This window comes from Sparus aurata, chromosome 7, assembly GCF_900880675.1.
Source record: "Sparus aurata chromosome 7, fSpaAur1.1, whole genome shotgun sequence".
NCBI lineage: Eukaryota > Metazoa > Chordata > Actinopteri > Spariformes > Sparidae > Sparus > Sparus aurata.
The window spans coordinates 9,309,710-9,337,472 of NC_044193.1; the positions used below are offsets into that span (position 1 = coordinate 9,309,710).

Below are 27,763 nucleotides of genomic sequence, written 5' to 3' on the forward strand. Positions count from 1 at the left end.
GTGTGTGTGTGTGTGTGTCTATCAAACTGACTCATTGATAAATCTGTCTCCCTGTATTGGCCCAGTTGATCTGGGTTGCCACGGTGATGGTAACCAGGTTGGTCCTGGTAACGGACTGTGAGAGCTGATTTAACAGTGATTTCAGCTGAGGCTCACCTCACATTATCATACTTCTCTCTGCAAAACAGTAACTGCTATCACTAAAATGATGATATGGTCAAAACTATGAGAGTTTCTTGAGCATTCTGTGAATTTTTTGTGTGTCTGTGGTCAGAAATGTGTCTTGTTGAGCAGTTTAGAAAAGTGAATGTGTTTGTCTGAATCTAGATAATTTTTCCTCTCATTTTAATGGGACTCTATGCGGCAGTTGGTCGGTGTTCCTGTCAGTGAAATGCCCACTGAGCCAAAAGTTTTTGTCCGATTGCCTCCAGAGATCGACTGTAGGCACCAGCACGAGTGTACCTACAATCTGGTGTTTTTATTTTTCTGCTGGAGTGAACATTGTGGAAATGGTGGCGAGTTGAAGACAAAATTTTCAGAATAAATCGCAGCTCCTGCTCACTCTGTCAGTTGGCCCCTGCACTATGGCTGTGAACATTCCACCCCATACACACCAATGCAAAAATCTCAAAGTGGCTGAAAAGTTTCCAATGTTTGAAGAGCGACTGTGCAAAAAGTATGAATGCTGTGACAAAGCTGAATTCAGGGGAGAAAGTCCTAATCTTTGTGAACGTTTAACAGTTTGAATGGAGTTTTAATGTGGACGTATGAATGATTAGATTAGCTTTGAAAATGCATGAAAAAGTGTGAAAATTGAAGATTTTTGAAGATTCCGTCATCTGCTTGAATGGGAAAAAAAGGCCGAAAAACGTCTAATATTTCTGAAATTATGAATGATATCAATTAGAAAAATAGACGCGGTTGATTCCCAATTGAGATGAATATTCTGTGTTTGAATGGAGTGAATCCGTTGAAAAATGTGGAAGGAGTTAAGGTCTGAAATTTCTGACCCGGAAGATATAATAATAATAAAAATAAAGAATTTTTGAAGGCGAAGAACATATGTTGTGAATGCCTTCTGCATTCACAACCAATAAATAAATAAATAGATAAATAAGACAATCAGATAATAAAGGTTAAATATGAGTCATGAGTGTGAGACTTTTACAAAAAAATAAGTTTATTCAAGTTTGCTATTAGGTAACTTCTTTTAAACTATTTTATTTTATTCTTTTTTATTTTATTCTATTGTTTATTTGTCAAGCACGATGCACAATACAGATGTGTCGTTCCAGATGTAGCTTAAAGCTCATTTCCATCTGCAGACCTCCACAGCTGTACAGGCTGCAGGAAAATAAAGGATCAGCTGTCGTAAACCAAAAACCATTAGTATAAAACAATAATCAACAAGACAAACCAAAAAGACCCATATGGAAACTAAAACAGTGACACAAAATGATGATAATCATCATCATCAGCATTCTCAACAACTGAAGGGACAGATTACCTTTTATTACTAACATTTATGTCTGCATTATTACCAAAAAGAAAGGTGGCCTCGTCAGAAAGTGGTCCCACAACAACTTCATCCTGTTTATATTGTTTGTATACTGAATTCTAACCAACTCCCAGAACACTTTAGGTTCTGCTCCGGCTCTCGCCTCGTCTAGATGGAGACCTGTTTGTTTGCCGCTGCATTTTACTGAAGCAATTTAAAAGCTTTGATCAATAACTTGACCTTCACTGTGACTTCTACTGTCTTGTCTCTTTTAAATCAATTCTATTTTAGCTTATTTTGGATTTTCAGGTTTCTTGATGTCTCCCTGCTTGTTTTTAATGTCCTTTAAATGCGACATATGTCATTTTTATGCACCTGTAAAGCACTTTGTGTTGCCCTGTGTCTGAGCCGTGCGATACGGATAAACTTGCCTTGACTCCCATATTGCCTGTTTGACTCATTTGTTGTTTTTACAGGCTGGATGCTGCGAGGAGCCGGCGTCAGTTTGGGCATGTTGGAGTCGGGAACAAAGGAGGTCTATCTGCAGATATCAACCGGCTGACCTGTTTTCCAGGAACAGAAGCGCACGTCTGTGACGTCTATTTTAAATCTATGAAAATGAGCTGAAGTATAAATCCATATCCCCATCTGGCCCAGAAATCACTGTTGTCTGATCTGTGGATCTGTTGATGTTTTCATGTTTGCAAAAGGCGTCACATTGGGTAAATTTTTTGCATATCAGCAAAGATATGATGCAGCTTTGGTGTATTTGAAGCGACGATCAGATGTTCGTCTTTACCTCCATCAGTGTGACTTTTAACCTAAAGCAATGAGAGGTTTTAGATTTTTGGGAAAGCCTTCCACGGTAGAAACACGTTTGTCCACATGAAATTGCTTTTGCAGCCTGATGCGCCTGCAGCTTCCTGTCGTTTAGACTCACACATGAAGCTGTAATGGTATTTTCCTCTCAGCTTTTATCTCCTGTTCTGTGTTACACCTGTACTCGCCCCCGAGCTGCTGCTGTCCATCCCTCAGCAGAGAAAGGTTTAGGAAGTGGACACGGAGGGTGGAGACCAAACAACACTTCCTCCAGGCTCCTCCATCGATCTTGTCTGCCACCTGACAGAGAGGGACGCTCTGAGGGCATCAGTGCACAGCGTTGCATCAGCTGACCTGCGGTGGAATCAAGGGCGTCTTGCAAGCCACAAGTTTTATTTGGAGGGGGCACAATTTTCTGCAGTTTCACCTAACCCGTTGGGTGGATTACAACCTCATCGTTTCCGTTTCTGTAGCTCAGTAATCTCCCACTTTATATTAAGGGCAATACTATATATTTATTTAGAGGTTTTCATGGTCATTGAATATGGAACTAACTTATTTACTCAACTTACTTCTACACTGCTGCCGCTTTCCTTGAAAAAGGCTAAATTTTGTCTGCTTCACACAAAATCTTTTAAAGGGTATTGCACAAAACACTTTTCTGGAGCTTCACAGCAAAACAGCGCTGCAGCACTTCCCTCAACAACTCAAGTAGATGTGGAGTTGTTTTACAAAATTACCACCCAAAGAAAAACTAAACATGTTATGGCTCCATACAGGTGTTTCTAAAAGCCCAGAGATCCCAAAGATTTTATTTACACCTCTTCTTAAAGCAGAAATCTCCCCCGTAGAAAAGAAGGCAAAAACTTCAGTGTATGGACAAAAAAAAGAGTCAACAGAGACGGTGTTTTCTAATCGCGCCATTTATTAGTTGTACAATTATGAAAAATAATCATAAAAAAGACTGGAAGCCCAAGATTATTTACAATCTTTTTTTTTTTTTTTTTCTGAAGTGAGGTCCCTCTTCTGAGTCATTGTTTTCTCAGCCTTTTTTTTTTTTTTCTTAAATCACAGGGTATTTATTCACGATATGTTTCACTTTATAAGACATAGTCCTTTTCTCTCTTTTGACAAACGTCAAAAAAATTACATACGTACATACATACATATACATATATATATTTATAGATATCTATAAAAGCAAAAATCATTCAAGTATCAAAATACAGACCGCTAGAATCATGTACAATATCATTCTCATCATTGTTGTCATCAGATTAGTCCCGTAATATCTCCCCTGATCCTTTCAGCAATGTGCAAAAGCAGAACGGGACCAGGCTGATGGCTGAAGGTGCCGACACCAGCGCGCTGAAGACAGTGTACCGTAGAGTTATTATCGTACTGGCCTGACAACGTACCACACAGACAACAGTTAAATCAAAACCACCTGACTATGTACCCCATATACACATCGGCTGACCAACAAGTACCATTAACAGTCGACATACTGGGAGTTAGCTTGGAGAAAACATGCTGTGCCCTACCAGCCTGCGGGGCAGGTTCGGCGAATAAACTTGCCTAGATTAACTGAACAAAAGGAGGCAGGGAAGGAGAGAGACAACTGCAGTGAACCACACCTGATCCAGTTCCAGCATTCGGACACGGAACTGCCCGATAAAACAATTAAAACGTACAAAAAAAAATCTAATAAAAGCCACCCCCTGTTATATTATCATCATCATCATCATCATCATCATTATTATTATTATTACAAAACAGTTTTGTAGTGTCAGTTCTCTGCCCTTTGAGTTTGGTTAGAGAGTTCCTCCCGTGCAAGATTACATCATTTATCACAGTTCTACATGTACAGTATGTTGTGGAAGGTCACGATGAGACGCCACAGGACGAATAATCCAGGTAAGGAGTGTGTACCTACAGTGTGAGGTCTCTGTCTGATGCGATGTACCTTAGTATCATAACAAAACAAAGAGATGTTCCTTATCTCAGCCACTTCCCCTTTAACACCAACTTCTGCATTGAAACGGTGCAGGCACATTTCCTGAGAGAGTAAACTCTTCATGGGGAGGGGAGGCATACCGTTGTTTTCTCAGGAAATGCACGAATCCTAACAGATGCACCTGAGCGGGACATCGCTTTCTGACGGACAGGAAGTGAAATGTTTCTGATGAAGGGTCGAGGTCAGATGAACCGATGGACAGTGTGGCGTTGTGCCTTTCGGGCGGGCGAGATCAGTCTGGTGTGGTGATCTCGCTGCAATGGGAACTGGGTCGCTTTTTTTTTCACCTCCCCCTCCCCCCTCAACAAAAACATCCTAGACACCGAGCGACGGGGCTCGTTCCTGTCCGCTCTTACTGGCTGGGAGAGGCCACAGTGTTCAGCTACAGGGGGAAGGGACACACACAGACAAACACACACAGGCACACACAAAACAGTGAGGTTAAAATAAAGTCAAAACAACACGTGTGATGGTGATGGATTCACTCCTTACAATGATTAACATTTTTCACCGGCAAACGTGAAACATTAACCTGCCGTGATTGGCAAAAGAAAAGGCAATGCTGACAGGTTGAACGTGAGAAGGCATTTGTTGTGAGAAAAAACAGAAGACGACGACAACAAGAAAAAGAAGACAAAAAGAAGAAGAAGAAGAAGAAGAAGAAGAAGACAGGACAGAGGACATTTATTCTGACACACTTGGGAGATTTGGTAAAAAGTGCTTAGTTATAGTTAGCTCACTCTGGAGGAAGCATCAGGTTTAAATCCCGCTGCTCTGATTGATAGACAGAGGAGGGCATGCCAGTCTTAAGAAGGCTTGGACTGTCTATTTTCATGTGGGTCCATATGAGCCTATTAGCCCTATCCTGTTCCCCCACCCCTACTAGAAAATCCCCAGAAATGCTTACTTCGTTAGCTCCATAAAAGAACCTTATCACAGTGCTAGGATCTTAGCCTCCTTTGGCTTCGAACAGACTGCTGAGAGTGAAAAATATCCCCCCTTAACACCACGACCTCTGAGTCTCAAAGTCGAGCGCGGAATTACAAGAAGCAGTCTCTCAGTTTTCTTCGGGAAACACGTCCATCCAGGTACAGGATGTGTGCAGAGAGGTCGCTCTTGGCTCTCGGCGTGTCAGATTTTTCTCAGCGCTCGGGAGAAGTCGGGAGTCGAAAGATCAGAGCGGAAAAAAAGCCTCAGAGTGGCCGTCGCCTAACAGAGCGGGGGAAAAGCACCGAGAAAAGAAAAAAGAGCTTATCACCAAGAGTTAATAGCGGGATGTTGGCGGGGTGGGTGAAGAAGGGAGGCGTTGCACACAGAGTTCTGGGGAAGCATACAAGGTAAACAGAGAGGAGAATAAGAGTGAAGGTGAGTCATACCAGCTGGAAGGGGGGTTATAAAGTGAAAGGGCTGCACTATTAATGACTAAAAAGCGGAGAAGTGGAGGACTTGCGGTCGCAGGTTGTGTTGCTTTCGGATGAGGACAGAGGCGGTGGCTGGAGAAGGGGGTGACGGAGGGGGGTAGCAGGGGTCCGGCCCAGAGAGGCAAGAGTCACAGTGAAAGGCACACAGAAGGAAGGGGAAGGAAGAGGGAGGGAGACCAGGCCCAGAGGTGAGAGGTTCAGGAGGAAGAGGGGGTCCGATCAGAATATGGTGGTCTCATACTTAGTGCTGATAGTGCGCTTGGATTCCTTGGGGTCCACGAGCCACGTGGCGCTGCTCTGGGACTGAGAATCCCCCTCCTGTTCCACAAGATCCCCCTGAAAACAACACGAAAAAGAGGGCGTCAAAGTCCTGGCTTCACAACAGCAGTGGATGTCAGGTGATTTAACTCGCTTAAAATACAGGTTTTGTCAGTAACAGTCGGACTGAATCACCGACGCAGAGGAGCATCACAATCCACTCATGTGACCGGTGTAACATGCAGATCAGCCCAGGTTGGTTAGTTACTGAGTCGACAGTCTTATATAATACATCCGGGTGGCCATTAATCAAAAAGAGGTTCTTCTTGCCAACGTGTCTTGTGTCGACAATCAGCTAAAATTTACCAATAGTGCTTTGGGAGCGGAGGTCTGTGTTGGTATTTTTTCACACAATAAAATAGTTAAAAAACAAGAGCACCTAAAGTGAAGTGACACCAAATCATTATTTAATTTGTTTTACTTTTTCAATGTAACGTACTTGAACTAAAGTTAAACTCACATTATTATAAATACAAAAACTGGTGTCGCATTAGCATATTTTATAGCAATATCATTATTACCATAAGATAGATGAGATATGGAAGTGGTTATAATCGAGTAATCAGGTTTTCTTTGCTAATAAACTTTTTAGCTTTTACTCAAGACTTCCCTGTCGTCCGTCTTTTGTTTTGAAGTCACATCCAAAAATAATTCTTTTCGTAAAAGGGAACTCAACAATCTCATCAGGTTCCATTAAACAGCTTGTTCTGGGGCTTTCAAGCATATCACATGGTCTTCATCCGAAGACACGAGCGTGCTCAGTTTTCGATTGGTGGTAGAGGTTCAAATGTTCCATTCTGCTGAGCACTTTCAGGACGTCTCACCTTAAAAGTTGAGCCTAAGGAATCAAAATTAGAATTAAAATGATGTACCATTAGGCAACTCCTGTTTTCAAGTAAAAGAATACATTTTCTAGCTCAACTTTTACGATGAAACGTCCAGGAAAGCTGCCACCGAATGGACTTCTTCTCTGTGAATTTAACCTTGCTTGTGTTACTGCCAAACTGCCACTAGAGGGCGCCCGAGTCAAGAGCAACATTCAAAGCATTCCTCCATCAACATGAGGCTATTCAAAAGCAAAGTGTAGCTCATGTATGTTTTTCCACAAACCACGGCAAAACACACAGTAACAGCAATATAAATCCACAAAAGAAACAGAGGGTTAAAAGACACAAATGGAGGATTTGGGGGGATTTTCAGGGCAAGCACATACGAGAAGCAGCCAAAGTAGCGAAAGTGTGAGAGGGTGGAGATGAGGGCACAGGATGAGAAGAGGATGTGAGGGCAGCACCTGGGCAGCAGGGCTGGCAGAGTGCAGCGGTAGGAAGGAGGGACGGTGGGTGGTGCAGGTGTAACAGCAACGACTGTCGAGAGGAGGAGAGTCCTGGGAGAGACGCGCGCCACCAGGAGGAGAGGAGGAGAAGAAGGAGGAGAGGAAGAAGAAGAGGAAAATAAAGGGAAAGAGCACAGGAGAAAACAGACAGGAGGAGGAGTTGAGAAAGCAGTTCACGAGCGCGGCAATGTGAGGCAAGGTGTTTCTGGAAAAAGCGCATTTGATTAAATAAAAAAAAAAAAACAACGTATATATAAAAACAGAGAGAGGTGAGGGCGACACAGGCAGACAGAAGGAGTGACGGCAAACATCACATTCTTATGAGTGTGTCGAGTTCATTAAGCTGCAGTCGGAGAAGTGCGACACGTCCCTGGGGTGTCGTTACCTCATTTACATTCAGCGCAGACTCTCTTCTTAATGGTTTAATGCTAATGGCCAGACAAACATCAGCTCAGTGTATTCATAATGATGAGAGGAGCTGCAGACGGATACAAATGCTCTCAGACTTGCCTAATGTCTTCTGAGGGGTTTGAGTTTGAGGTGTCAGGATGACTCAGTAAAGTATAATATGCTTTAATTTGTAAGAAAGTTGGGTTTTTCTGGCAGCACATCGCAAAACTTTAGAGATGCACAGAGCAGGGTTTCTAAAAAAAAAAAAAAAAAAAAATGGTCCTGGTCCCCGTGTCCTGGAAAGCTTTCATGTGCCGCATAGATGGGAGAAATTTAGTGTTTAATGAGTTTAAGAAACATTAATGCTAACAACTTATGCCTTGCATCACTGACCAGGGGACGAGACTCAACAATTAACTTCACTGATTCATCTCTTTTGAGAATGGAGTTCACTGATTCATCTCTTTTGAGAATGGAGTTCCAGGATAACAGAAATCCCGGCGTGAAGAATGTCAATGAGTCGCCAAAGGTCCAAAATTCAACAAGACTTGTAGCAGAATCTTATAGGATATCTATTTACATATATATCTGTTTACAATGTACACGTGGACTGGAGTAATAAAGAGCGGCTTTCTCATTGATTTCTAAAACGGGTTTACGGGCGCTTATAAGGGATTGACATCACAGATAATGATGTCCTCAGGAAGTGTAAATCCCTCAAAGTCTATTAATATGTGTATCACGTCCATGTGTTCAGATTGGATCATAACAAAAAGCCTGAATGTTAACGCTGAATGTTAACGCAGCTTGCGGCGATCAGGGTTTCACGAGCCATGCGTCAAATCCACCACTGCTGACCGTGTTGATAAGCAGGTACAATCAGTGTGCCAGACCAAAAAAACTAACTTCCTGTTGTTTAAGAACTCTGGCAGACACCTTTCTCTGTCATCTCATGCAGTACTTGCACTGCAAAAACTATTCAATTGATTGCTTTTTTTTTTCCTGTCTTTTAAATGCATTAATGGTCTTCAATGCTTCTGTAACGCAATTTGAATTGCCATGTGTCTGAATAATGCTGCATAGATAAAGTACCTTTGTGGCTCTATAGATACAAACCCAATGACCTAATCCATAAAATATTCATGTATTTGTGTGTGTGCTGTACATGGTGCAGTTAAGCTACAGCACTGGTGTATCCAGCTCACCGCTGACTTGCGTACACTGCCGCGTGGTTTGGGTACAGGTCGGCTGGACTTGGTCTCGATGACATCCGAACCGGGTCCCGCTGGGAGGTTCTGGTGCTGTTTGGTCCTCTGGGCCTGCAGAGCCAGCTGATAGGCTACCTCGAACGCCTGGCCGAGCGTCAGGATAATCTCATAGGTCAGGTTCTGCACGGGAAAAGAGGTAGAGCAGGTTTCAGGACAGGATGAGCCAGGAAAAAAATAACAGAATAAAGTTTTCCCTCCCCCTAAAACTTCTTCAAAACAAAATTGCATAACGAGGAGCAGTGGCACTAATCCTGGGAGTATTTTGCAGCAGCAGCAAGCAGTTCCCCTCAATACCTGCACTGGAAACATCCGCTGTAGCTTAGCATTAAAGCTCGCTCTATTCTAACACCCCGACAGCTTCCCAAATGTGAACAAGCACCTCCGACTAAAGACAGGGGATCCAAGCTTCACACTACATGCCTGGGGGAGGCTGGAAAAAGCAATCTCACAGCGGGAACACGCAGCTCTGAAATCATCAGCATATCCTTTGATGGAAGAATCTGCCCCGAGACAAACACATCGTCTGTTTACTCGTCCGCCTGATAGACACGATCGGCTCCGTGTTCCCTCTTTGTGCCTGGTGGAGGCTGATAGCAGCAGTGTGGTCATCACAGGCAAAACACTGCAGCTACTGTAGCCGTTTCTTTTTTTGTTTTTTTTTCTTAATCAGACTGCTCTAGCACTTTCAGCTGAGGGGTATTCCCTTGTTTCAGCCCCACAGAGGACATCAGAGAGACGGAGCAACCCAGAGGAAATGGAGCCTTGTGAGGCTGACTCTAGTCTGAAATGACCCCGCCTGCATTATGAGGCAGATTAGCCGGGTAATCATCGAAATCTCAAGGGGGATAGAGTGGGTAATGGAGGGCTAGTTATCGTAGTCAGAGTAGCACTGCGTCTGCGAGGAGGCAATCAGCTCCAACTGAAGCGTGACACCTTGAGGAGATAGGGCAGTCTGGCGATAACAGTGGCTGTCACATCTCCTCAGGGATAGTAGAAGGCATTTAAATGTACAAGTGAGGAAAGTTTCCAACACAAGAAACTCCTTCGGTATCAGTACGTCCCATTGAGCCACGACATGTTCAAAGACGTTAAAAAGACGTCCAGTGGAGAGCCAGCACGAAGGTTTCTTCAACGTCTTTTTCAGAAATATTTGCAAACGTTCAATTTGATCACGGCCAAATGTTACTTCATGCAGCAAAAGCTACAGGTTGGATGTGAACCCTGAGCCTCAGGTGAGCCTCAGGTGTGCTTTAGGACATTCTATGTTTGGTCATCCAACTTTAGAACATTGGCCCACCTGACAAAGGCAGTTCCTCTGGGTTCAAATCCTCCCTGTGGCTTTACTGCATGATGCAAAATTTAGCCCTCATAAAAACCTCAAGACGTTCTTAAGACGTCTGTAGCTGAAGTTAAAAAAACATCTAAGATATAGTAAAAACCTTAATTTTGAAACCTGTAAGGATGTCACTTGGACATCAAAAAAGAACGTTGTAAAGACGTCTACCTTTTGGATACGTCTCTGCTAAGTGGGCTTCATTGCTTTATGTTAAAAACCAGCTAATGCTCATTTAAAGTCAGAATTAGTCGACATAATTCCTCCCAAGGTGGAAAAACCTGCGGATTTCAGTTCAACAGTGAGTGTATCCTTACCACGTCTACTGTGCTGAACACATGGCAGTAGTGGTGGCTGGTCTGCAGGTCCTTGGTGATGTATGCAAACGTGCACAGGTCCTCCGGGTCCTGGGCTGCACACGAGATATTACGGATCTCGTGCTCCGCTATGATGTTCTGCACCGAGAAGAGAGACAGCATGAGACGCTTTCAGTTTTATTTGATGGTTTAATGACGCGGTAAACAGAACATTCACCTGTGTAGTCAGAACTTGATGAAAAAAATATGTTTATATATATGACAAGAAACTGCCAGTAAGGAGGAAACACGAAGGCATAAATCGTGCTTCACAGCCAAAGTAATACCAGTCTGTGCTTTTAAGGCAACCTTTCAGTCGTTTTTTATTAATGTCAAATAAATGTCAATACGAGCCGACTGGCTCTCCGTCAGGAAACACAAACACGAGCTGAGCTGACACAAACTTGCAGGCATGACATTTACGATCAAAAGAAGCTGCCTGATGTTTGACAGCAACACTTTCATGCACATGACCTCAGAATGTTACAAACAGGAAACTTATCGGCGCAGGTTTCAATTTGATTTAAAGCCCGACTCTAAAGACAGACAGGGTTAAAAGCAGCGTGTCCATGTGGTGACTCACCTTATTGGCCGCATCGATGAACTTCACGCCCTTGTAGGTGATTGAGAGGACGATGGTGGGGACTTTTCGCATTTGTTCTGTCGACCTCTGGAGGAAAATAGGACACAGGCAGAAAAGATGTTAAGTTGACTTACCTTTTATTTTTACTTTTATAATTTATGTGTATTTTGTCCTGTGACCGACCCCTTAGACTGGACAAGAGACTATAAAGTAGTTGCTCTTGTTTTAAGTATTAACGACTTATTTAGTGTTTTCATAGGAAGAACTTTGACTTCTTTTAAATAAATCTCACTTGCCTCGTCTTAATGAGCAATTTTGTCTTTATTTGAGTTATTTTTAACCAGATAAAGGGGGCATGTCTGAAGAAACACCTTTTCAAGCTAGAAGACCTGTTTTTGGCACTGTCAAAACAAAAACATCAAATTTTGAGCTCTGTATAGCAAATTTCTTGTGAATTTCATGTTTCAGTCTTTCATTCAATAGTCCATTTATGTCCTTTATGTAGCTGAGGAGATGTTTTAGTCTTGACAAAAAAACCCTCAAGACTCCCAACTCAAAGGTTGTGGGTTCACATCCCAGTTTGAACAGATGCTGATCATATTTTCAAGATGTCTCTTCTGAGATTGTGCTAAAACTGAGATGCAATAAAACTCTACTTACCTTAATGAATAATAATAATCAAATTGATCTAAGTAACAGCATTTTTTTACTGCACTGGCAGGCGTGTTTTTTAATCTGTATCCTCTCAAATGAAGCATTTATTTCTTATATTCGTCTGAAATGTGTTGGTAGTGAACATACCCGCATTTTGGCACAGGCATCCTGCGTGGACTCGGTACCCCGTAGATCCTTAATAAGCATGGATCCAAGATACTGCAAGGAAACAGGAGAGGTTGGTGTATGTGATCAATGAAAAATGCATCATGTAGCAGAGGAGAAAGGCGTAAACATACACTGGCTTCGTAGGCGCAGGATTCAAAGATGAGTTTCTCAGGCTGATGATGCCAGTTCTGCACCGGGGCGTACGGTGCTGCCAGACTAGGAGGCCGCAGGGTCAGACGGGGCTCTCGGTGCCGATCTTGGTACAAATCCTAGAGAAAAAACATATTCAAAGATTAGCAGCCCCACTATAATTACTCCATCTTATAGTACACCACCGGAATGATTGATATAGATGAAACAAAACATACGTGTGATCTGTGTCGTTCACTGCGATATCTTTGGGTAACGTCATAGTCGGCATCTGGCACTTTTTTCCTCCCTGGCTCGCCTACGGGCAGCAGAGGGTCCATCGAGCGTCCTGTGTAGGATTCCATCTGACTGAGAGGGGACGAGGTCTGGGATCCAGGCAGGTCTTGGCACTGGAAAGACAGGTTGGGACACGGTTAGTTTCCCCTTGTTTAGATCTTTCACGACAGTAGCGTAATTGTCTAATTGTACTCATATGACTTGACCTTGGACATGATCCAACAAAAAGTGGCAAAAACTGGGTACGCAGTATGTTGCGTGTTAAGGAATTCATGATTTCACCCCTGGGTCGGGCACTGAACTTAAATAAATGTCAAAAGCTGAGCAGTGGAATTGATTTTTGTTTTGGTTGTGTGAGGACAGCGCAGGAGTCTGCGGGTACTCACCCTGATCTGAGACAAACGAGGAGGCTTGACTGGAGGCTCCTCATAGGGCCTCTCTGCTAAGGAGGCAATGATGCGTTTCCTGTGACCGAGCAGCGAGATCTTTAGCACCTGGAGGAAGGAGGAAAGTGTCTGGTGAACATGTGGAGCAGCACTCGAGGAAGCAGGAGTGCTGGAAAGTTAGAAGCGGACCAAGAAATGTCAGACACTGCTACTTAACTTGTCATCCCAACTTTCCCTCAAGTCTTCAAGCCTCTAACCTCAAATGAGACCCTAAATGTGTTACTTTAGAATTACTCTTACCACTTTTTCCCCCTGTTATTTTGTTTCACAAGTTTGCCATATTAATAACCTAATTGGTTTTGTGTCCCAGTAACCTTTAACTAATTAAAGTACTGGAAACAGCTTCGCCTGCTCTGTGTATTTACCTTCAGAATTTGAGTTGCTGCCTCCTCAAACTGAAAACTGGAGTAAACTGTCAGACCTGTCCCTTATCCTGGATTCTATTCAACACACTGTGAAACTAATTTCACCCTCTGATACTCCTCGTAGTCCCCGTGCGTCACTGTGACTCACGTTGACAATCTCCAGTTCCCACAGGTTTTTGACACAGTCTAGAGAGCGGTAGCCGCTGGCCAGGAAGTTGTGTAGGTACTCGTGCAGGCCCAGATTCTCCAGCCAAGAGGACAGGGAGCTGCTGCCGTCACAGCCCAGCGCTTTCACCTGTAGGAGTAGACTTGATCACTCACTGATGCTTTGTCGACGGGAACAATCTGGGCCTATTAGCTGCTTTTTGGAATCGATTTTAACTGTCTGACTTTTTGAAGGAACTCGATAGAATGACCCCAGATGTGTTTATTTGTACATGACTTGAAGAGTTATCAGGCTAACTAGAGTTACTTTTCTGAAGCGAAAGTACAAATACAGCAATAGGCAAAAGCTCCATTATGAGTAAAGGTCCAGTAATCAAAGTCTGTCTCAAGTAAAAGTACAGAAGTATTAATAGCTTTATACATATCAAAAGTAAAAGTACATATTCTTTAAAAGATTATGTTGCAATATATTGCATTATTAGACTGTTAACACAATATGCAGTATATGCAATGTGTAAGTAGCATTTCACTGTTGCAGCTGGTTGAGCTGGAGCCTGTTTAGACCATCTTTAAAAGCCATCATAAATGTCAGAGAGTCCAGAAGGACATTTAAAGTAAAAACTTTATATACTGTGAGATCTTATCCTGCTCCCTCGGTTTGCAACCAATGGATTCAAGTGAGTGTAAGATAAATCGGAGGGGCCACATTAAGATTAATGGGAGAGGAAAAACACGCACACACACACACACACACACACACACACACACACACACACACACACACACACACATATATATATATATATTCATACACTGGATTTTTATCTAATCTGATGTTTTTGTTGTGAAGCGTTAGACAATCTGAGTTTTTTAGGCCTGAAGAACAGAAAGTTCTATCAACGAAACTTTCTGAAAGGTTTGGAGAGGAAACGACTTTTCGATGGACAACAACTAAAAATGTGACACATGACCACAACTAGACAAGTACTTGGAGGTTAAGTTCACTCGTCATTATGTTCTCACCCCGATACAAATGGAGAATCGCGTAAGGTTTGGTACTCCACAAAACATTTCTGGAGCTTTGCAGAAAAACAGCGTTGCAGCATTCTGCTCAGCAACTGAAGTAGATGGGAACTTGGCGCATACTCCAGCTCATGCTTAGCTTAGCATCTACAGTGAAGATTCTGTTTTTTCAAAAGACAAGCTGTGTAGATCCGTTTTATATCTATTTTTCTGTTGTTGTTTAACATTTTAACAGTCCCCATCAGTTGTTTAGAGGAATGGTGCAACACTGTTTTGGTGTGAAGCTCCAGAAAATGTGTGGCTGACTGTGAAACTTCACCCAACTTTCCATGGGATAAATGGAATAATTCCATTGTGATCTAAGATCAGATGCACAGCAAGACAGTAGATCATGTCATACTGAGCCGAGATAACTGAAGTAAGTCATCAATGATTTGTCACCTTGGGTAGCGATCTCGCCGCATGCAGGATCTTCTTTCTGTGGCTCGGGTCTGTGATCCCGATCTCTCTCAGGTCCTGGTCCTCCATTACATTGCTCCCCTGCAGAACAAAACACACAATGTGTTGTGAATTTTCATTTCTAAACGGCATCAAGTGATCAATCTCCTGCCAAAGATGTTCCAACATAATGACACACTGTTTGGCTGCAAGGTTACATCTAGCTCAGACGAACCCTCCATGACAAGAGCCGATGCTGCATGTCCAGTATCGATCGCAAGTAATGCCGCCATTGCAGAAAAAAAGGTCAGTTAGTCTTGAGTGAGATCTTCAAACTCCTCCCGGGGACCCAACCTACTGACTGTAGTAACAGGAGGGCCACATCGATAACCTCTTAAATGAGATGCAAGTGTGTGGGGGAAGGGACTGACAGCGAATGTGTGTGACTGATGGTGGAACCCGTCTTTGGTTACACACTGTACCCCCTTTGGGACGGTGTGGCAGGTAATGGATAATGGAGAATAGAGCGATAAATCAATGTCAGTAGTGCAGAGTGGTCAGGGATATGAGATGGAGGGGTAGGATACTACAGCGTCGATAGGTGACTGATGGCTGCAGGGAAGAAGAAAAAAAAAAAAAAATCAAAAACACCCTGACATGTAAAAGGAAAGCCTCCATTTTCTACACTGAGCTTCATTCATTAGCAGAGTCCCGTTAGTCGATCTAATGACCTGACGGTCAACATAAATCAGTTATTACAAAGCAGACAGTCAGAGCTCCGATTCCATCATATTGACTGTGGAACAACGAGCCGTAAATGCTTGCGGTGTAACTTTTACAGACCGGGTCAGCATCTAAATCTCAGTCGCTGAAGTATCACGATGCCCCACGCTGCTGCCTCAGGAGCAAAAGGTGACGGCTCAGTTCACATGTGGCTGACTCTTCAGTATGAACCTCGAGTTAATCTTATGGTGCCCATGCTCCACACACACACATACACACAAAAACACACACGCACGTACAGAAGAGAGTCTGACTGTAGGTCAAACCTGACGGCTTGTTTCTCATGCAGACGCTGTAGATGCAAACAAGAGGTGGACAGGATGAGCGGAGGGGAGGAGCGAGTCTGTCAGTGCCAGTCAAACAAAACTGTTGAGTAATCTGGATGTTGATCACAATTCGCAGATTGAATCGGCGATACACTGTATAGATTTACGCGACGCTACCGGCCGGAGTGCAAAGGCGTGTCGTGTGAGCAGTTTGATTGGGAGTTTACGGCAACCTGTCGAGAGGAATTCTGGGAGAAAGGAAGAAAGAAAGAAAGAAAGAAAGAAAGAAAGAAAGAAAGAAAGAAAGAAAGAAAGAAAGAAAGAAAGAAAGAAAGAAAAAGAAAAAGAAAGACTAGTCAAGAAGTACATGAGTGCATGAACTCTCTAGGAGTTATGTGGGTTGTAACGACGGTGTAACGCGGCCCTCGTTGGCGCTCACATCGAGCAGAAGACAGGATGACGCCGCTCTTTCGCCCTTTTAATATCTCACGCTAAACTGACAACTTAAAGCCCATTATCTCTGAGCAGCAACACGCCGACCGCTGCCTCTCCAGCTGAGGATTCAAACTATGCGGAGAGCTGGATGGATGATAGCACTTTCACAGTGCATGGCTCATTGCATTACCGTCCCACTGGAGATGAACTGATAAATGGCTGTGTGAGGGGAAATACAGCTCTAACTGACTGAATCTACAGTGTTTGGCTTCTGTTCGGCTGCTCTTTACTGTCGAGCAGATGTGTTTTAATGCAGATGTTTCGTTTCTCATGTGTATTCTCTCTAGCCCGTTTGCTTTATGTCCTGTTGCACCCAAAGTTTTCCGTTTATTAAACTTTTTAGATGCAGTTTATGACTTCCATCACAGTAAACACAGAGAGGAACCAATTTATTTTGTTTTTTACACAGAAAGTAATGGAGCTTGTCAAAATGTTTGCTGTGAGGAAACCAATTATGTTATCAGAACAAAACGTCTGCTGTGAAACAGACCTTCTGGGTCATGAGGTTTTAGTTTGACAGACTTAATAATCAAGTCTTTTGTCAGACGAGGTAGCTAACAGCGAGAATTTTCTCTGTTTTTGGGTCTCTTTATATTACACTATTTATCTTTGAGTCTTGGAAAAAAAACTATTTAGTAGCTCAAACAATGAATTGTTTGGAAAAACAACAATCTCTAGTTGTGGCTGTAACTGGCACTTCCATGTTGGAATTTAGGCTGATTTGTGTGACTTTGTGGGTTTCAATCCACGTTAGAGATGAAAAGATTGGTTGAATGATCCATTATTTGATCAACATAAAGTGTATCTGCAATGCTTTTGATAATCGATCAATCCTTTAAGAGCATTACCTTTTGGTTTGGGGCTTTTGGTTAGACAAAACAAATCATCCACATACGACACCTCTGTTCTCTGGAAATTCATTAAAAGGACAATTTAAGTTCATTTTAGAGTTGATTTTAAAATACTCAAAAAATGACCTAACATTACCAATAGAGTTGGAAGAATCAACAGTGTTGTCCTGATGCTAATGTCTCTGTGCTGTGTTGCAGAGATGTCTACAGAAGTTAGCCTGCTAACAAGCTAGCCCCGGCCTGCCCTGTCTTGTAATACCACTTTATACCACAGGGGGTGATAATCTGATAGCTCCTGTAGTTTCAGCTGGATGATGTCTATCAAGTGAACTAAATAAACTCACAAAATGTCCAGAAAGAGGATACAAAAAGATGACCGTACACAATCTGAATTTAAGTTCATGATTTACCGTACTAAAACGAGCTTAACAGCCTTGTTTACACATGATAAAACACACTTTATTTAAACTGGGAGGCGGCTGAGGCAGGTTGACTGAGCCCTCTTGACAGCAATCACTCCCCAATCATCCGAAGATGCAGTACAGGGCCACCTAGCTCCGTGGCTAAACCTGAGCTACTTGCGACCGGCAGCTAGTCGCTACAGCCACAGTGTATACTGAACGGCAGTAACCATTTATCCTTCCTACTACAGTTAGTTGCAGCCCTGATCCACATTTTCCTTCCCTGCACCAAACCCTACTGAATACAAGAACATGAACCCTCGTATCCGCCCAAGGTGGGAGATGCTTGAAAAGGATCATCTCGTCTCTGAAACGTAGCTGAGATGATGAGGCTCCCGCAACATAAATAATACATTCACCTCTGCTACACCTTGATAAGACATTTATCCCCCCACTTCAAGGGGCTTTGAAAACGCAAACAGTGTGACTTGAGAGAGACGTGATGGCGACTAATGTGGCTCCACTTTTTCTTCCCTCGGCACCGGCTCAGCAGGTCTAAAAAGTGAGACTACATTAGTTGAGAGAACGCTTACATCAGCACAACAAGGGTGAACAGAATACATCTAGATCGGTGTAAGCTAGGTGGATTTGTGTTTGTGCTTGTGTGGTTCCATCCATCCGTCTCTGCCGACCCCCTCGTCCTTCTCGTTAAAATGCCGCACTCTCCTCGGCCTATTCGGAGAGCAGCCGCGACGGTCCCTCTGGTTTAAAAAGCACTCTGAATTCAGGCCAGGTGGCTCGAGGGCACGGATCACTCATCCCGACCACCTAAAGGACAGCTGACCGACAGCACTGAAAATCATCGTTTGTCCTCCTAAGCAGGCTGTCACAAGACCACGCTGGCCAAAGAGGAAGCTGTGGCAAGGAAACGGTTTTAAAATAAACCATCTATTCTATCTAATTCCTGCATAAATGTTTTTTTCCAAACGGGTAAATGGACAATGCATCACCACCATTATCCCCCCCAACAGAAAAATCAATTAATCCATTCCCAATCTTTGAGCTTCTAATGCATGAAGCCATTACTGAATCCAATCTGCCTGCAGGCTATGACTCTTCACAAAATAGCCACTTTGCATCTTTTTTAATGCCAGAAAATAACGAGCAGGACAGAAAACGGAGGGAGTTACACGAAAATGGGTGACACAGTTGATTTGATGTTTTGTGCGTTTGGATGCTTCTCTCACAACTTTTAGATTAAAACTGGGCTCTTTTCTTGACAAGTTATTGCTTCTAGCCCACGAAGAGTCACCTCCACTGACTCGAAGCTTTAAGTAATTTGTTCTTTTTCTCTCTGGCTCCATGATCGCCAGCTTCAAACAAACTGATGTCCCAGCAGAAGCGCGTCCGTGCCTCGACTGCAAACCGACGCGGGGAGCTCCGCTGGCTGACCCTGTCACAGCTGACGCTAAAGCCACCAGAGGCCCCGAAATAGAAGTCGGTTTTCGACAAGCATTACCGGCGAGGACAGGATGGCTGCATGGCCGCGCTGAGCTTTTTCTTTTTTCATCGGGACATTTGCTCCACCAGTCGATAAAAAGCATCTAATTGGTTTCAGAAGAAGCTCGGTGCTTGAACACAATACAATCACTGCTGTTATCGATCCACTTGGAGAGCGAGCCTGCAGGATAGAGATCACAGCAGTCCGACTGGTGGCATAAACACTGTTTAATTAGTGATCGCGCTGCTACAGCTGACATGCCGTTTTTTCAGCCATCGGTTTTTCGAGGCATTTCGTACTGATGGGATGATTAAAAGAGACCTTCAGATCATTTTAGAGAGTCGGATACAGTTTGCTGCTTAGTGGATGCAAAATGTTCCCATGTGACAACAGAGATAATATGACTATTTCTGTCTGAAACCAAATTTAATTTTTATTGACTAACAGCTCAACTGAGGAGAAATTATGGCACTAATATATATTTTTTTTTTAGGATTTCAGTCTGGAGCAATACCTGCAATATCTTAGTGTAAGTGTGAGTTTTTGTGTTATTTAAAGCCAATACACCTGATCAGTTTAGTAATTACAAGAATGGAGTGTCATTTTATGAGCGTTTAAAGTAAAACCGTAGAAATTAATCACCAATATATGAAATAATCCTGACAAAATATTATCAAAACTCAACCTTGTTATTATGAAACTCACACAATACCTGTTCAAAACTTTTCAGATGCAGTCTTAAAGCTTCTGAACTGCTCTCAGACTCATTGGGGATGGTCCCGTAATGTCACAAGTTTGATATTTACAATCTATATCTGGATTAATGCATTGGTTCTCTCAAAGTCGACTACAACAACCGATGATAGCGGCATCTTACGTTAGCTAGCATACTACTGTTAACAAGAACAACTCAAACCCGCTCCTCCAGACTCACCTTCTGCTTTTGTTTATTTCTCCTACTGCAACATGCTACTAGAGCAAGTTGTTGCACCATGCTAATCTTCATTTTGTTTACGTCTGCTTCCCCACGAGATCACGTGACATGTGAGCTTCATAGAGTTGTGTTCGCCGTTCATTCAAAATGTATCAATACTAATTTTACCAAATTCAACACTGCGCTCCTGTTGGTCCTCAGCAACACACCTGTCAAGTGTGATGTAGGTCTGATGAACAGTTCTTGAGATGTGTGTATAACAGACGGACAGGCCGACAAAAATTCCTTGAGTTACTCTTATTAATATCTTGTATATTAAGATGAAAACAAAAACAGACTCCCAATAAATCTGACTATAAGAATGAGAAAATAAAACTTCATATTCATTTGCAGGATTTTATAAAATTTTTTAGAACTTATTGCTTTAATTAGATATTTTAAACAAATTATTCGAGCACAAATGTTCCTCCCTATCTGTCTTTTTAACATTGAACATTTTGGGGCTCCATTAGTCTCTTCCCTCGAGGCTGCTGCTACTAATACACTGTAATTAGATAAAATATCTGTGTGGCAACAATGAAACAGCCTGTTCCTGTTACATCCTCTCTCAGGCACAAGAGCACATATATTTAGAAAAGTTTAGCGAAGACAAGGTGACTCGTTTCCAACTGAGACCAAATTATTCTTAAGGAAAGGTCAACATTGACTGAGGGAGGAACACAGTTTAAAAAGGTTACGGGTTTTTTTTTTCTTAATCCTCCAGCGATTTCCAGAGAGCCAGGTGGTCTTTAAGCCGTGTTTAAAGATAGAAAAACTTGCCAGCTCTCGACTTTGAAATAAAAAAAGAGGACTCGGGGCTGAGGAGAGTGTGAAAGACTAAAAAAAGACAGTCGGAAGATTAAACCTAGAGAGTAACTTCAGAGGCTTCAGAACAGAATTAAACATAGGTGTTGATGACACCGGGTGAGAGAGAGAGAGTGAGTAACTTAACTCTCAGGTTATGTAAAGAAGATTAAAGATTATTCATGCGAGTATCATTGTACGCGGAAATTATTCAGACACAGCTGGATCCTGCAGCTGAACGTCTACACTGTACGGGAGCACAAAACATTCACATTCATTTTGGGTTTAATGGGTGTGAAGTTTCTAGATGTGTGATGCTATTCATAACAGTAAAAAACTTTTTGTCAGTAGTAAGGAACTGAGGCTGACAAAACTGAAGCTTGAGCCCTTCTGTATATACTGTCCTCTCCTTTCTATTCATTTCACTGTGGGGGTTTGGTTCAGCCGTTGTCATAAATTCTGAGAAAGTTGCTTTTGATTTCATCATTTCCTACTCTGCTAGTCAGTGGAAATAAGGGTTATAATAAATTAGTTTCACTGAGGCAAACATTTGATGTTTGATCTTATTTCAAGAAGGCAGAAAAAACATCTGTTGGATCATGAAAATACCCCTGAGGAGAAAAACCTGCAGCTGGATCATTTTTGGGATATTTTTAAACGATCTCTGTCCATCCAGAGCATTTTAAGACTTTCAGAAATATTCTGTTTGAGTTGGTTTTCCTCAGTTTGGGAGGAAGATGTAAATGCAGCACTCTGGATCTGGCTTGCATTCATTTGTGGTGTCTTGTAAAGCCCATGTGGGTCGGGCATAGTTAAATAAGTTGCACAAGACAATAATAAAAACTTTATTCATACTATCAAAGGTGTAGAGACCCGTGTGAACGGTGATGAGTTTAATGTACCCAACAGCCTGCAGGTACATTAGCTTTTATCTCTTTCAGTGAAATCAAATCAAGTGTGGTGTTTTGATGGGATGAAAACCAGCAAACACGTGGCTCCTCTCGCGTTAGAGGGAAGGGGTGTGATAAGACTGACGGCAGAGGGAAAAGGGTTTTCGTCTTGACACATTAAGACGGCTCTCTCATTTCCGACCTGCCCACTTGCTCGGTCGACCACCTGGGTCCCTCATTCTCTCCTCCATCGGTCCTCATTACTGACAAAAGCCACTGAGCCAACTCATAGTGGCGTCGCACACTGTGGGCTCTATAAACTTGTCAGCTTGGCAACAGCGTCCCATTGCTCATCGAGATGCTCCCCCCGTTCTGGCCGGGCATAAGCTGCTTCTCATGCAGCTGACTGTGAGCGAGAGGCCAGGACGGCGGCCTCCTGCGCTGCAGACAGACTGTCTGGGAGCCTGACAGTGCAGCATAAACCTGATTCAGCGCACAACCAGGCGTTGGATGTAAAAAGGGTTTTGTCGATTTATCAAGTAGCGAATGTTGTGAATCTTAAAAAGAAGGAGATGTAATGTGTGATATTGGATTAGGAGCAGAATCGACCCAAAAAAATCCTCTAGCTGCTGAAAAACAAGTCAGGCTGATTAAGTAGTTTGGGTCATCGCAGGATTTCAGCTAATTGAACTTCAGACGAAGCTAATGGGATCATCTCACTGCTAATGGAGGCTGGCATCAAGTGGATTAATGCACAAAGACACAAAGTTAAGTAGGAGTGAGACAGGAGGAAAAGTATCATAACACTCAGTCAGGAGCATTAAGTTCAGTTACAGTCAATCTTAACATAATATAAAATAAGTGAGCAACTCACCATGTAATGCAGGTCGTCGAAGCCGTTCAGGAGTAGTTTGCTCTCGTACTGCGGCAGCCCCACGTGCTCCAGCCAGTCCCCCACAGGCTGGTCCAGCAGCCGGCTGGCGGCACCTGCTGACAGGGGAAAGCGCTTCAGGAGGGAGAAACCTTTCAGCTGGTAGCAGCGGCACTCTGAAGAAGAGACGTGGCATTGCCACATCATTCTCGGCCAGCAGAGCCGAGCACACCAGCAACAAGAAGGCGGTGGAGACAGTGTTCTCTGTGGACGGGGCGTCAGCTCCCGCAGGGCAGCGGGGGCTGAATCAAAGTCACCCAAGATGGAATAGAGAACCCCTGATGTCAGGGGTGAAGGGGGTGATACAAGGGGTAATGAGCTGGTTGACTACCAGCTAGTATCTACAAGATTCCTCAACCAAACCCGCATTTATATCAGCAAGGTGCTGCCTAACTTAACTCTTGCAAATGAAACCAAACATACAAAAACTCAAGATGTCCCATGAGAGGAGGTAGCATTTTTTTTGTCCCTAAGTAAAAGCTTGCAGCTGATGTAATTAGGCTTTTGCTTTGTAATGAAGATGAAGTCAGAGAGGTCAGAGAGGAGAGCAGCAGGTCATGATGGTGAGAGACTGTCTTCAATCATAAGGGAAACTTCTGTGGAAGCTTGTAGCCAAGAAGCAGGAGACCGTTAATAACCAAACAGACTCATCCCTGATTCACAGATCAAGCCTACTCAGCATATAATCCAGCACGTACAATCCTGACAGGAATCTGCTCTGAGAACACCCAAGCGTTTGCATGGAAGACAGAGAGAACCCTGCAACGTGAGCTGAGATTGATTGCAGAAAGAAGCTGCACTGACGGCTGTCAGCAGCCTGAGTCAGGGGGAGCCTAACCTGTGCAAGGACAGATGACTGCCTCTGTTCCCGTGAACATCCTGGTATGTTTTAACTCACTTTTGAAGCTCTAAACACATATTTCCTACAGTGGGAAACCAGTTGTTACACCTTTAACTCATAATCTGATGAGAGCATCTCACACACAGGTAAACGTTAACAGAGTACATCATTTTTCTTCTCATAGGAAACAGTTGCATCTCAGCTAGACACATGAAGAAAGCTGGCGATTCACAGCAACATCATAACATGAAATTAATGGGCAAAATGCACATTTTAAAGCTTGTTCATCCCCTTGTTAAAGCTCTCATCATCTATTCATCCCGTTTCCAGTTGATTCCCACGTCATACGTCCCATTTGGTCACTTCAGACATTTGAAATATAATCAAGACAAAAAAGACAAATCCAGTCCAGGGTCCAATCAGATACTTCAAAGAGCACTTAAGTACTAGCTGGCCCACAGGATGGACTCCTCTGCAGACAAGAGAGTGTTAAAAATGTCGCTCCTCAGTGTGTGAGATGCTTCCAGCAGCAGCAGCAGCAGCCACTGCTAAAATCCTGTAGTCCTGTCATCCACTCCAGGCTGAGGAGCGGACAACCTAATCCTACAGATGCCGAGGTGGCGTCCTTCTATTGTCCTGGCTGTTCACAGATCTGCTGCCTGCAATTCCTCTCTCCTCCCTTTACTCATTCTCTCTCTCTCTCTCTCTCTCTCTCTCCCCTCCCTCCCTTCTTTCCTCCCCCCCCCCCTCTCTCTCCCTACAACACTGCAGGTGGCTGCTCTTTGTCAGCGCAAGCTGCCGTTTCAGCTACAGTCGTCCCCCTCCCTCATTACTTGAAAGTTTCTGCAGCTTCTGAATTTTCAGTCTTTTCATATCTCACAGCTTTTTTTCCACCCTCCTCTGCCGCGTGCCTTTCACTCTGATGAAGTCGATCAGCGGAGAGGAGAAAAAGTACGATAGACCGCAGGCACAGAGCCAATCAGCTGGAGACATCACTGTTCTCCAGTCATCACTAAGAAGAGGCAAACACTGGACTGAATCAGAGACGGGGGGGGGGGGCTGGGTGTGACGTGATGCAGCCGTTCATATCTCCAGCGAGTGCTTTGATGGCCTCTTGACAGCCGCCTAGTTGAGACGGAGCTGTGGGCATGACGTCTGGGAGATTGAGGCTCACATTCACAGAGGAGTGGATTCAGACTTCGAGCATGTGATGGGGCGCTAACTACTTTACTGCAGTGGTCTCAGCTTTCCTCAAGTCTACAAAGCAAAATGAGCTCATCCCCTGACATGCGTGCTGGTTAATATTTAAGCAGCTCACTACGGTGCAGGGCATAACAAACAAGGGTGGGGGGGGGGGTTAAAATAAGAAGATGGACAACTTTGTGCAAAAAGGCACGCTGTAGTGTATCTACTGCATTGCTCAAAGATATTAAAGTGTAAACTGGAGGTGAATGTTGAATAATGTGAAAGCTGAAGGGAAAGAGTCGATTGTTCGGGTCTGCTGCTACAGTCCCCGAGCACCATCCATCAACCCTGACGACAGGCGTTTGAAAAGAATAACAAGAGAGCAGGTACAGAATCCTGAACACAAAGACATGACGTTACAGAGCGAGAAGCTCGATCCAATAACGGGTCTCTAAGGCCAACACCAACCGCAGAATAAACATTAGCCAAGATAACCACAGATAAGTTCAAACTGGACGTTTCTTTATGTTGTGACTTTCGGTTTGTTTAGGTAGAATTCTCTATTTCTCTCTTGTTTATACTCTGGTTAAGTTTAGGAAAAAAACAAAAAAAACAAAGTTGTTAGGTTTAGGAAAGCCTTGTGGTTTGACTTAAAAAACCTGTTTTGGCCACGCTCATGGATAGAGACTTCCCATGGAAAAAAAGCCTGTTTTGATGCCACAAAAACGGATGGAAATGTCTCCAGGTGTCCTTAAAAATGTCAATTAGTGTGACTCAAACTCCAGCCGGCTGTTTGGCAGCCTTGTTGGCTCGTAATAAAGCCATCAGCTTCCCCTTCACCTGCTGGTGGCTAATAATGATGTAACGTGAAGGTCATATGCCACATTTGGTAAGCAAGTTACGCTTGGACGTTATTGTGGTTTGCAGGCACGTTTACTGCTAACATTACATTGTTGCGCCTGCGCTGCTAGGGTTAACTTTATTCTGGGGACCCAAGTACAATTGTCAGGACAATACCAGCGATTTGTTCTATCAAAAACATGCTTCTTTCAGCAAATTTATTTGGCGGAACCAATAAAATCTTGTGCATCTCTGGGAGTGATTGCTGTAGGACATCCTGGTCTTAAAAATAAAAATACACCTGAGGTTTAGAGACCACACTTTCACTGTCTGGCCCTTCCGGAGCAAAATGAATCCACTGGGTCTCCTTCCTATGCTCTACTCCGCGGGATGAGAGAATCCATTCAAATACATCGTCTTACCTTTACTCTGCAGCTGCTAATGTCGGCTCTATTAAAACCGACCAACTGTCTACCCACATGTACTCTGTTGTTAACTGAATCGCAATTTGTTTTCCGTCGCTGCCTTCGCTGACCGTGTTGCCTAGGCACCTGTGTGATTTCCCCTGAGGGCAGCGATACGGATCAATTAAGTTAAGTAAAAGGAAGACTGCAAGCAGATACGGCGTACAATGCAAAGCATGAGGTACGGGTCCACCACAGGTCCCTGTAGCCATAAACCCGCTCTTTACCTAAAAAGGCGAGGCTTTGAGAAAATGCGGGCAAAGAATTATGTTGTAAATCTGCCCACTGAAATCCCTGCCTACAGCCAAATGTGCAATTTAGTGTTTTTACATTAAAACCTGGAGATAAATAATGCAACAGTGGGAACATTTATTACAGATGTCAGCAATCAGCAAGTGTAAAAGAGAAAGTCTATCTTGCTGTTTTCATCAATAAATAATCTAAATTTGAGATGAGACTCAATTTCTAATTAAAATTGTAACAGGATTAAGAAAGGCGGCAAAGATCGCACTCTACCTGGTGTAGCGTATTGTTGATCCCTGGAAAAATCGATGCCGGCGCCGATCAGCGTCATGATCTTCTCGATCTGCGGACAGGAACAGAAGAGAGAGATAAGAACACGGAGAGGCCTTCGCAGTCGAGCCTCCACCAAAAATGACCCCATGCCTTAAAAACAATAAACCACCGAACGTTACAGTCACCCTGCAAAAGCAAATGAGCATTAAGGGCACCTTTAGCGAGAGGACGTTCAGTGGTTTCGCAGTGCTTTTATAAAGAAGAAGCATAAATAAAAAATGATTAAGGCCATCTTAAAGCAACTGCACCACGGCTGATTGCCTTCACATCTCATTTACGGCGCCAGCATCGCAGTCGTTTCTGTTGTCTTTTAACTGCAGGTAGCAGCGTCTCGTCTCATTTACACAGACATCATCGTCTCACTTCTGATGTAAATGATCACAAGGAAAGAAAAGCTTTGTCGAGGGAATCAGGCTAACGGAAAAAAGATAGAGATAAGGTGTCAGATGATTCATGCTTTTCATGTGTTTACGGAGCAGGTTAAACTATCTGTGTCACATTTGCTCCGATGATAATTACCTATTGTGTCAAAGCAACGGAGCCACTAAATACAAAGCACAGGAAGAGTTAGAGAAGCCCAGACTCCCATGTTCTCGTGCAGTTATGTCATGCATCTCTACAGAAAGGCGTGTAACAATTCCGAAGATTGCCATATACATGCAGACATACACAATCAGACGGCCATCTCCTCCCCTTAAAATGCATTCACAAGGCCACTGAGCTGCAATATCACACCTATCACATCTCAGAAAAGTGGCTCCCCCTTTTTAACAAATCCAGTATGCACAGGAATGAGGTAGAGGCTGACAGTGCAGAGATACTGTCACTCCAACTCTAGCTATCTGTATTGTGCCTTGCTGGAAATATTTTATCTGAAAGTGATTGTCTCACCAATGGCTACAGAGTCCTGGCAGATGCTCTAAAAGCCTCCAGACAGGTTA

At 43.4% G+C, this 27,763-nt stretch overlaps 1 protein-coding gene across 1 annotated transcript in view; it reads right to left on the minus strand.

Moving 5' to 3' along the window:
- Nucleotides 1-3,224: 3,224 nt before the first annotated feature.
- anks1aa (ankyrin repeat and sterile alpha motif domain containing 1Aa) overlaps nt 3,225-27,763 on the minus strand; it is a 74,311-nt gene continuing 49,772 nt past the window's right edge. Inside the window, exons 14-26 of the mRNA XM_030424417.1 lie at nt 26,758-26,832; nt 22,860-23,243; nt 15,025-15,123; nt 13,544-13,690; nt 12,971-13,078; nt 12,527-12,697; nt 12,290-12,427; nt 12,138-12,209; nt 11,337-11,423; nt 10,715-10,852; nt 9,002-9,184; nt 7,365-7,457; nt 3,225-6,091 (exon numbers count right to left, since the gene is read on the minus strand). Coding sequence (XP_030280277.1) covers nt 5,975-6,091; nt 7,365-7,457; nt 9,002-9,184; nt 10,715-10,852; nt 11,337-11,423; nt 12,138-12,209; nt 12,290-12,427; nt 12,527-12,697; nt 12,971-13,078; nt 13,544-13,690; nt 15,025-15,123; nt 22,860-23,243; nt 26,758-26,832 — 1,812 coding nt within the window. The 3' untranslated portion in view covers nt 3,225-5,974. The remainder of the gene's footprint in view (nt 6,092-7,364; nt 7,458-9,001; nt 9,185-10,714; nt 10,853-11,336; nt 11,424-12,137; nt 12,210-12,289; nt 12,428-12,526; nt 12,698-12,970; nt 13,079-13,543; nt 13,691-15,024; nt 15,124-22,859; nt 23,244-26,757; nt 26,833-27,763) is intronic.